At 38.8% G+C, this 12,214-nt stretch overlaps 1 protein-coding gene across 1 annotated transcript; it reads right to left on the bottom strand.

Moving 5' to 3' along the window:
- Positions 1-630: 630 nt before the first annotated feature.
- LOC133292903 (uncharacterized) lies at positions 631-1,254 on the bottom strand. The gene has a single exon (XM_061491388.1). The coding sequence runs from the start codon at positions 1,252-1,254 to the stop codon at positions 631-633; it is 624 nt and encodes a 207-aa protein (XP_061347372.1).
- Positions 1,255-12,214: the final 10,960 nt, after the last annotated feature.

Here is a 12,214-nt window from a genome sequence, read left to right as displayed (position 1 = left end):
CGTGGCAACGGGTACCTGTTCTTAATTGTAACCTTAGTCAACTTCCGGTAGTCGGTACATAATCTCATGTTACCCTCCTTCTTTTTCACAAATATTACCAGTGCTCCCCATGGAGACACACTCGGCCTGATAAGTTCTTTGCAGATAGCTCTTCAATATGCTTCCTCAACTCAGCCAGCTCCAGTGGCGACATCCGGTATGGAGCCAAAGAGATAGGCTCCACACCAGGCAACAAATCAATAGAGAATTCAATCTCTCTCTCAGGTGGAAATTTGGGTATCTCATCAGGAAATACATCAGCAAATTCATTAACCACCAGAATACTTGAAATTTCTAACTCCATATCGCCAACCAATCCACATAAGAAGACATAACCCAGATAACTAGCATTCAAGGCTTTAATAGTTTGACAGACAGACAGATAAGGAGACAGAAAAACAGAGGGCTTCTCGTGAGATAATATCAACCTCTTCCGCAACAATCAATCATTGCGCAGTTCTGAGACAACCAGTCCATACCCAAAATCAAATTAACAGAGGCCAGGGGCAAGATAATCAAATCAATGGTGTAACCCCTGCCTTCATAGACAAATCCGACTTCTTTACAAATAAAGGAGGAATCACTAACCTCTCATGTAGCAGCAGTAATACGCATAGGGAGAATCATTTGTCTTACCCTTAAGTTCAACCCCTTAGCAATATATTCTGCCACGAACGAATGCGTCGCTCCCGAATCAAACAACACAGATAAATCAATATTAGAGATGAAAATGATATCTTTCACAAGATTCGGTGCCTTCTCTGTCTGTTGTACATTAATAGTGTATACACGTCCCACAGTAGGGACAGATGGCAAGGCCTGCAGATTCGCAGCCTGCCCCGTATTGTTGTAGCATTCCCTGGCAAAATGCCCAACCTTACCACACTTAAAACAAGAATTCGGAGGCACAGTACAAGGACCCCGATGATACTTCTTACACTTTTCACATTGAGGAGTAGAGTTTCTGTCATTGTAGCCACCCCTCTGACCACCACCTCTCTTAAATTGACCAGGAGGCTGCCTTACCTGCAACCCCCTACCCCTGTTGTTATTATGATGGTAGCCTCCTCTATTATTATTACCAGAAGGACCAGATGTCCTCTTAATCTCTTTCTTTCTTGCAGAATTAGATTTTGGATATCTGCCATACACAATCTCAACCCTTTTGCACTGGGTCACTAGATCAGCAAAATTTCTAACAGCAGTATTCGACATTCTCTTTGCAATCTTCTAACTGAGTCCTCTTTGGAATTTAGTAGATAAAAATTCAAGAGTAGGTAGAACACCCCCGTAATTCGCAAACTTGACCAATTCATTGAACTTGGCCAAATAAGCATCAATTGTCATAGTCCCATGTACCAGTTTATCAAATTCTCCCTATTTAACTTCCCGGACATCCCTAGAAAAGTACTCCTCATGAAACAATCCCTCAAATAAGGTCTATGTCATCTCTTCTCCCTGAATAGCAAACGAACGAGATGCATTGCACCACCACTCGTGGGCATCTCCCTCTAGCATATACACTGAATACATAAGCTTCTGTGGATCCTGGCACCTCATTACCTGAAATATTTTGTCCATTCCTATCAGCCAAGTAGTAACTACCTTCGGGTCCTTTGACCCTTGAAATGCTGGAGGTTTGTGTTTCTTGAACGATATGAGCCTTCGCTCATCAGCACCAGCATCTAATTGTTCAGCAACCCCAGAAGACTGAGCAACAACAGTAGGATCAACAGAAGGTTGCGAAACATATGTAGGATCCATAGTGGGCTGACTAGCCTCACCAGAATGGTGACTAGCCCCATTCCCCTCCTGCAGAGGTGTATCCGATGGCGTAGGTGTAGGAGTCACCGTAGCCGTATATGGAGGAGAATCATCCCTCCTATGCCAAGCTCTATCAGCCTTTATCTCAGTCATGAAGGCATTCATCACATCCTGATTATTTCTCATCAGGTTCTCGGTCATTGTTCTATTAGCAGCCGTCTCCGCCTGCAGAGCATTCAGAACTGCAATAACCGGATCAGGTGTTGGAGGATCTGCACCCTGTGTTCCATGGCGACCACGAGCCCTCCTCATGATATCTGTACATGTAACACAAAGGAATGAGCTGATCAGACTCACATTGAGGAATCACATATACATTAATCATAAAGAGTTCACAGATAGCTATATAACAAAAAATACAGTCATACATAATCAGAGTTCCCTTGTAAACTGCTCTGATACCATAAAATGTAACAGTCCGTTACATACCGGTATTGTTAACATTGATTATGATATTAGGCACAGTTACAATCACAGCAATTCCTTTATAAAAATGCGAGTAAACTTTTTTTTTATTACGCGAGCATTTAAAACGATAAAAAGCGTAATAAATAAAAGTTGTGACCGTAACTGATAACTCTTTGCGGAATAATAATATAAACTGCCTAGATATCATATAACACTCCTCTCAAGTCACTAAGGCATTCCCATAAACTCACTTAGCCTAAATTCTACTTTTACGTTTTCTACCTATCTGAATGTGGTTCGGTATTTTAATTACTGCGTAAAATTTGCATGTCGCGCGCTTCTCATCTTTTAGTATGTTATTCTACACTTAATTATATTTCTAACGAGCTATTACACGAGTCATAAAGTTCTTGTTTTCTTTGATTATCACCGTTTGAAGTTGGACAAGAAAATTTGCCAGCCAACCTCGAACAGGGCTCTAAACAGCCTTCACTCTCTTAACGATTCTGGAAAATCCACTTAACCAATTGCTCTCAAAGTTTTATACAGGAAACTAGACACCTCAAGCTTCAATTTGACATAAAATATTTAGAAACTCTAATTATTAACATTAACCATTGTCCTTTAATTTCCCTTTATTAGATGAATCCGGAGTTTTCCGGTCGTTCGGGGAAATCGAGTTTTAAGCTGTTATGTGCGCTGTGGACACGCTTCCCCAAACACATTAATTTCCATCAATTTTCACCAAAAATCATATTTCCTAGTCCTATGTATCATTTATAACTTATATCCAAAGTTAGAGCTCGAAATTCATTCGACACGCTTTACGGTGTAACTATACCGCAGTATTTTTACCCGGTAAAAATACTATTCTCCAAATTTTCAGAAACTTGCTTAACCACTCAATTTTTTGTTCTGAATCCGTTTTCAAGACTAGTTTTATCATTTGAGACCTCCTACTCAATTTCACTTTCCTAGGGTTACATATTTGGCTAATTACCGTTTTACCCTTCCTTTGTATTTTGACCTTAATTTCAGGATTTTCACTAATCCTACCCTTTAATCCATATTTATTATATTAATATATGTTTTAGAATTGCGATGTGTTATACTTTCTGAGTTTATTTACATTCACTTATATTCCATAAGGAATATTTTAAGCTATTCACAGATGAATTTGGACACTGTTTTCGAAAACATGCACTGTGAATCATTAACTATGCAATTTTGCACGTAAAATCGTAAAACTTCTAAAGTTAATATTTTTTGTCAAAAATTGACATGTATGGCATATATTGGACTTGAACATAATTTTACTAAAGTTTTTCAGATTTTTGGACTCTACCGGTGGCCTAAACAGCGTTGCAAATTACCCGGCAAAAATATATTTTACGATGTAACATCCGCTTCTCGAGCCGGTTCAATTAACATACATATGATACTAAAACATGCATCAGTGAAAAACTTAACTTATAATCTTGCATTAGCTTACGAAAATACAAGCTAAACTTTTTCCTTTTCTTCATTTCGTTTCACATGATATATAACCTTACGTCCCTCCATTCGCATGAGTCATAATTTCTTTTCTAAAACTTTCCTCTCTTATCCATGACTATGTGTAAATGGCCTTTGACCATCTAAATATGACAACAAGTGTCAATCTAAACGGAGTCTAAAATTGGATAGTGTAACGGCTGTAAGCCGAACAAATGGGGATTAAATATCACCCTCATAATCCGTACCTAATAAACATATCATCTTAACATATAATATAATTATATACGGTCCAACAACGGACCTAATACCTATCCATGGGCGCATGCATAAATGGCTTCGTGCCACTATGTCTAACAACATAGATATCTTAGAACATGCATGTATCTGAATACTACATCATCATATAACATGTCTGAATACACAAATGTACATGTATCGAATATGAAAACATGTACAAAACATATACATACCATATACAGTATAATAGATCAAACCTCATGATCCGAAAATGAATAGAACAGTACTAAACAATAAATATATGTCCTTCAAAATAATGGCAACATAATGCTACACACGGATCATGTCTCTACACAATGATAATGAATCATCCAAATTACACATATCCCCTACAACACCTCAAGCCATGGGTCGTATCCTTTCCCTGTGACGGTTCGCCAACTATCTACACACCTGAAATGATGTCCCCAACTATCTCAGTAAGCTCCAGGTTTATAGAGAAATCTCCATACCCTGGGCCCACTCCTGCATGAAAGTCTGATACAGAATATACACGACATCATATATGCAAATATCGTAACTAAACTGAGCATATACATATATCTTATCAGAGATGTACGCAGTCATTCCCAAGGGAGGAACCCAAGCAAAAATCAGTGCACGTAACAAATATCATAACAGAAGTGTACACAGTCAATCTTAAAGGAGGACCCCAAGCGACAATCAGTGCATATAAATTCATTTACGAAAATCATCACAGTAATCACATCAGAACAAAACATATCATATAAAAGATGTAGGCAGTCATTCCCAAGGGAGGACCCCAAGCGAAATTCAACGTACGTGTTCCCAAGGGTGGACCCCAAGTGGAACTCAATATATAACAGAGGTATACAAGGCGTCATATAACAATTATCATAACTGAACCAAACATATATACATATCTTATCAGAGACGTACGCAGTCATTTCCAAGAGAGAACCCCAAGCGGAAATCAGCGCATGTATTCCCAATGGAGGACCCCAAGCGGAACCAAAAATATATCAGAGATGTACACAGTCAGTCCCGAGGGAGGACCCTAAGAAAACATCAGTGCACATATGATCAATGGCCAAAGATCATCACATAACAGAGGTGTACACAGTCAATCCCAAGGGAGGACCCCAAGCAGAAATCAGTGCACGTGTTCCCAAGGGTGGACCCCAAGTGGAACTCAACACACATATCGTATCGAAACATATCAAAGTAAACATATCATATCATCATATAGCTCTATATGAATGCATTTATACCAAGTATTAGAAGACAATCATACAATACCAACCATAGTCCATTAACCATGGTGGAGCACATAGATAGGAGAGAACTCCTTAAACATAGAGTTTACCTCTTGAAGTTTTAACAATACGCCTACTTGTCACACAAGCTACTTAGCTTTCTCAAAAATGATCCATAAATCCAAAATCCCTAGGCACACCTAGAGAAGGATTCCAAAACAAACTCAATAAGTGATACAATGTCATGTAATTATACAAGACACATACACTGTATTGCTTTCATATGTACTTACAAAGCTTATGCCAACTATATGCCAACCCACAAGTCAAGACCAAAATTCTTAAACTCACATATTAGACCATTTTAGGGTGATTACTAATTCAACAAGTAAACACATGGTTTCATGCTTACATAGGGTCTTAGAATGACATAACCATGCCTCTAAAATACTCATTACAATTTTTAGAACATCCTAACCTACCTAGACCTCATATGGTCGAAGCCACATACAAGGAAGGCAAGATGTTCCTCTCTTCATTTTTCACATAATTCATAGCTTAACTTACTCATGACTTGACTCTTGAGTCATTCAAACACTCACTTTATCAAACATACACTTCCAATACTCTTCTTTAGCTCAAATGAGCACAATCACCCACTTTCACATAAGAGCAACCTATGGCAAATGTATAAAGGTGATCAACAAATCATACAACACAAGGAACGTTAAGCTATTGGCTAAAAATTCCTCATAAAATACAACTTACCCCTCTTTGGTAAAATTTCAAGAATTTTTATCTTGAGCAAATGTTGCTTCCAATGGGTGTTCCTCCACCACAATGTCACAAGGAACAACTCTATAACATGAAACAATACCAAACAACCTTATTTTTTCATCAAAAGTCACTATTCACGTTGTTACTATTCATCCAAAACCTAGCATTCTCATTTCTTCATGAAAACTTGAAATGGGTTGGATTTACTTACCACTAAACACCCAAGAATGGAAAGAGGAATGTTCTTCAAGCTTCCATAAACTTCAAACCACTCAAAATCCCAAAAATTCAAGAATATTTTTGTAGCTTTGAGGGGCAGTGATCTCTCTTTATAATGCGTCCCACACGAAAATAAGGGTTGGCATGTGTTCCTCTCAAAATTCTAAGAAGGTTTGGCTTTGGAACGACTCGATTCCGACAAGTGTAGCTCAAGTTATGAATTTCTCAAGTTTTTCTCTCTTCCTCCAATGGCTTCCACGAAAATGATAAGGAAGATGGTTGATGGTGTCTTATATTTTTAATGACCTATTGTACATATTTTATTCACTTACGCTTAGTTAACTAAAGTCAACAACTTATTAAATGACTATTTATCCATTTCACCCAAAAGTAACTTTGTGGTGTTCCTAACCTAGGAAAGCCGTTCCCACCATGGGAACGCCGTTTCCCCTTTGGGAACAACCTACTGAACATCGTTCCCACCATGGGAACGTCCTATTGAATGTCATTCCTACCATGGGAACAACTTACCAAACGTCGTTCCCGCTCAGGGAATGACCAAAATTCATCAAATCAAAATCTAATTTCATTTTTCTCAGCTCATTTACATTCACTTTTATTCCCTAAGGAACAGTATTATCAATTCACAATTTGGTTTTCGCACCGTTTTTAACAAAATGAACTGTGAATCACTATTGTGCACTGTTTGCACGCAAAATCGTAAAACTTCTACATTTATCATTTTTGGTCTAAACATGACTTGTTTGGTATATATTGGAATCTTATATACTTATCACATCATTTATTCATTTCTGGACTCTACCGGTTGCTTAAACAGAGATACAAAATATCCGGCAAAAATCACTATTCACGAATTTTTTTCGTGAAAAGTGCTAGACTATACAAAATCACATTCTAAACACATATTTGGCATCCAAATCATCAAATTAAATATATGTAATAAAGATTTAACAGTGAGGCTCATTATATACGAGATTTTCACAAAAAGTGCCAAACTACTCAATATTTTGTTCTAAACTCATACTTGACATCAGAATTTTCAAAATAGGTCTCTAACATCATTATGCTCATTTTCGAGCTCTACCAATTGCTACACAACAGTGCAAAATACCCGGCATAAGTCATTGTTCCTGACCTAGTCATGATAACAGTTGAAACACTCAAAATTACATCATCAATCTAATTATGACATTTAAATCCTTAAATTAAATCTTTAACTAAGATTTACCAGTTAGAGTCATTATAGTCCTCGTGTAATAAAACTTGGTCTAGGCAAAATGATTTATATTGGCCAAGAGTCTATGTCATGTTGTTGCACATCGAGTGTTTGCTTAAACAACTTACTTGCACAACATGTTCATATCGTTTTCCTTATTGGTCACCTTGACATATTGAATTGCGTATGCGTTGAGTGATCAAAACTTTAACCTACCAAATACTACTCCAAATTTGGATTCTAGATTATTTTCACTATTATAACATTGTTGTTAGTACTTTTGAAAACTTGATTATTTCCGAGTAGTAGTAAGGTAAGTTGGAACTATAAGTTTGAACCCCTGATCTTCATGCTTTTTATGTTAATACTGCTAAATGATCCTCCCTTCATTGTATGCATGACGCAATTAAACTCCTTGTTGTTTATATATGTCTTGAGATCTGAGTTACACTAGAAAGTAATTTAACAAATGGCTGGATCTCAAATGGTGTAGAAAACTGGCGTGATACTTTCTTTGCTGGCTGCTGGCTCCTTTGGGGTTGGCGAAACAAAGCAATACATGGCGCATGTAGTGAACCTAAATGGGCTACAAGACTCAATTCCTGAAGTCATCATAGACAACAAGCTCAAGAGGAGTATTTTGAGGCCCAAACGATTTACTGATTTCATAATGGGCTGAGACCGTTTATTAATTTGTGCCTTGCATTTTAAATTCAGTTGTTACTTGGACATTGAGAATATATACGAAAAATACAAAGAATAGAAAATGGATAGAAAATTGTTGGATAACTCTTCTCTCTTGTTCTCTCTTTCTCTTCTCGATCTTCTTCTAAAACCCTAACCCTGCAATCTGGTGCTTTCATTGTTGCATCTCCTCATATGGCTGACAACACAAGGATGAGAGATATACAAAACCAAATCAACGATCTCCACCAGCAGCTTCAAGCCGCGGAGAACAGAATCCATACATCAGAAAACACAACGACTCAACAGTTCACAGCATGGGAAGTAGCTCACGACCGTCGCTTCAATGCTATTGGGGAACAACATAATGAGTGTTTTGATGATATGAGAGCAGATCAGGAACGCCATTTTCAGCAACATCCAAACAATGGTATAGTTCATCAGTATGGACGTCCACATGGAATTCTGGGCCCTGGCCTAGGAGGACGTACTCCTAGACTGGATCTACCATGATTCTCTTCTGGTGATCCTAATCGCTGGTTGTTTGCAGTGGAGAGATATTTTCTGTTCTACCAAACCCTGGAACCGGATAAACTTCTCTTGACTTCCTTCCATCTAGGTGATCCAGCTACTAGTTGGTGTCAAGGAATGTCACGAGATGGTCTTATCATAACATGGAATTCCTTCATCCTAGCTATTCATCAACGTTTTGGCCCTACTGAGTTTGAGGACACAACTTCCTTTCTTGCAAGCTCCAACAAACTTCTAAGGTACAAGACTATCAGGTATCCTTTGAGCGTTTGTCCAGCTGCGTCCCAGGTCTGTCCCCTGCCTTTACTAAGAGCATGTTTATTTCTAGTATAAAACCCCGTATCCGTAGCTCTATTATCCCTCATAGACCAATTGATGTTCACCAAGCATTTGCGTTGGCTAGGGTTTATGAAGACCAAATTAATTTGGAACGCCCTTCCAAATCGTGGTTCTCTCGAAACAATCCGTCCACCCAACAACCAGCCTTACCAGCATCTATCACTTCAACCTCATTGACCACGCCAATTGCAGCAATACCCATCAAAAGACTAAGTTTGGCAGAAATTCAAGCCAAGAGGGATAAAAACCTCTGTTTCAATTGTGAAGAGAAATATATGTTTGGCCACAAGTGTAAAAATAAACCTGCTCTGTTGTATATGGAAGGTAATGAAATGGAACCTTTTGACACTGACATTGATGACAGTGGCAACCTCACCACGGAATCAATGGAACAAACGACTTCACTTCCAGAAATTAGTTAAAATGCTCTTTTTAGCCACCATAACTCTCAGTCATTTCGCTTTCAAGGAACTATTTCTGGTCACTCACTCCAAGTACTCATTGATGGAGGCAGCACTCGTAATTTCATTACACCAAGAATGGATACTTTCCTTCACTTAACCCTCCAGGCCATTCCTCCCTTCACTGTGCAAGTGGGTAATGGAGACACTTTATTGTGTTAAGCGAAGTGTTCATAAGTCCCATTATTATTACAAATAGCACCTTTCTCAGTTGATTTATTTGTGATTGACTTAAAAGGAGCTAACATTGTATTGGGGGTACAATGGTTAGCCACATTGGGCCCAATTATCACTGATTATAAACAACTCACTATGTCTTTCATTCGTGGAAAATCACCCATCCTTTTACAAGGAGCTCTGTCATTGGACCCTGAAGCCATATCCCCAGCCCAATTACACCGCCTAGTGGCCCATGATTCGGTTTCTTCTTGCCATATGTGTTTTACCACTACAGTGACTGCCAACAATGACCCTCTGTTTAACATGGCCAACCAACCCAATACCAAACACCTTCCTGACCCAGTCATTCAACAAATATTACATGATTTCACAGAGGTTTTCCTTCCACCTCCCTCACTTCCACCTGACCGCAAATACAACCACAAAATTGTACTTCAACCAGGTACTAAACCCATTCAAGTGCGACCTTAAAGATACCCCCATTTCCAAAAAAAAATGAGATTGAAAGGTTGGTTAGAGAAATGTTTGCAGATGGATTGATTAGAGCCAGTCAATCATCCTTTAGTTCTCCAGTTTTACTGGTCAAAAAGAAAGATGGGACCTGACGTTTTTGTGTGGACTACAGGGCCTTAAATGCGGTGACACTTAAAGTCAAATTTACAATACCCACGATTGATGAGTTATTATATGAGCTACATGGTGCTACAATTTTTTCCAAATTGGACTTACGTTCCAGTTATCATCAAATTCTCATGGATCCGATAGATATCCATAAGACTGCATTTAGAACACACCAAGGCCACTATGAGTTTGTAGTTATGTCATTTGGCCTCTCTAATGCACCCTCTACCTTTCAGGCCACTATGAATGAGGTTTTTTCTGAATTTCTTCGCCGCTTTATAGTTATTTTCTTTGATGATATTTTGGTATATAGTGCAAATTTACAGGACCATATTCATCATTTATAACAAGTTCTACAAAAGCTGCGCAGTCATTCCCTATATGCAAAGATGTCCAAGTGCTCTTTTGTTGTACCATCGATTCAATTCCTTAGACATATTATATCAGGCAGTGGGGTTGCTCCTGACCCACAGAAGATCCAAGCCATCACAGACTGGGTTGTTCCCACCTCTCAAACACACATCAGAGCATTTTTGGGCCTATCAGGATACTACAGGCGTTTCATTAAAAATTATGCTCTGGTGGCTGCTCCATTATCAGACTTATTAAGCAAGTCAGGTTTTACATGGTCAACAGCAGCAAACGAGGCTTTTCAAAAGCTGAAAGCACTAATGACGAACGCTCATATTCTGGCTCTAGCAGATTTTTCTACCCCTTTTGTTCTAGAAACTGACGCTTCAGGCATGGGTGTGGGCACTGTTCTTCTCTAGAACAATCACCCAATAGCGTTTTTTAGCAAGAAACTATCCCCTACAATGAGAAATAAATCCAATTATGTGAGGTAAATGTTTGCTATTTCAGCTGCAGTTGCTAAATGGAGACAGTATTTACTAGGCTCTCATTTTATCATCCGAACGGATCATCGCATCTTACACCATCTTATGTCTCAAGTAGTGCAAACCCCGGAACAACAACTTTTTTTGGCCAAGTTATTGGGGTTCAATTTTATGATTCAATATAAATCTGGGAAAGCCAACATTGTGGCAGATGCCCTTTCCAGACAGCCAGAAAGGATGCCACCTTCCCAATTCTCCCAGTTATCTGTTATATCATGGCCTACTTCACATTATTCTGACATAATACATATGGAGTTACAGAAGGATATACATGCTACTCAGATTATACAAGATATACAAAGGGATCCTAATTCCTGGCCTAAGTGGAGAATCTAGGGCAAATTGCTCCTCTTCAATAATCGTATTTATCTAACCGCAGGTTTAAGCTTGATTCCGCGACTACTACAAGAGTTGCAGTCTTCTCCTCAAGGAGGCCACTCTGGTTTTAATGCTACATTTCAACGTATCACATGCTCCTTCACCTGGAAAGGAATCAGAACAGACATTAAGGAATTTGTTAAAAATTGCTCAGTTTGCCAGAAAATTAAACCCCAAAACCATTCCCCTTACGGCCTACTTCAACCCATTACTCCACCTAATTCCTTATGGACTGATCTATCCATGGATTTTATCACACACCTACCCAAATCTAATGGCTTTACTGCCGTCCTTGTTGTGGTCGACAGATTCTCAAAAAGGGGACATTTCACTGCATTAACCACAAACTACACAGCTACTCACGTTGCCAAAATCTTCTGGGAATCAGTGGGGAGATTGCATGGCTTCCCTCGTACAATCATTTCTGACCGAGACCCCCTGTTCTTTAGTACCTTCTGGAGGACCTTATTTCAACTCCAAGGCACATCCCTGCATTATAACACAGCGTATCACCCACAAACAGATGGGCAAACTAAGAGAGTTAACAAATGCATTCAATAATATCTCAGAGCATTCACTCACAATCACCCAAAACTATGGTCAAAATAC

Source organism: Gastrolobium bilobum, unplaced genomic scaffold (assembly GCF_033153095.1).
Source record: "Gastrolobium bilobum isolate Gb01-03AN ecotype WA unplaced genomic scaffold, APGP_CSIRO_Gbil_v1 utg27100, whole genome shotgun sequence".
Classification (NCBI taxonomy): Eukaryota; Viridiplantae; Streptophyta; class Magnoliopsida; order Fabales; family Fabaceae; genus Gastrolobium; species Gastrolobium bilobum.
The sequence above is the reverse complement of the archived record's forward strand: the minus strand, read 5'-3'. Positions and strand labels throughout refer to the sequence as shown.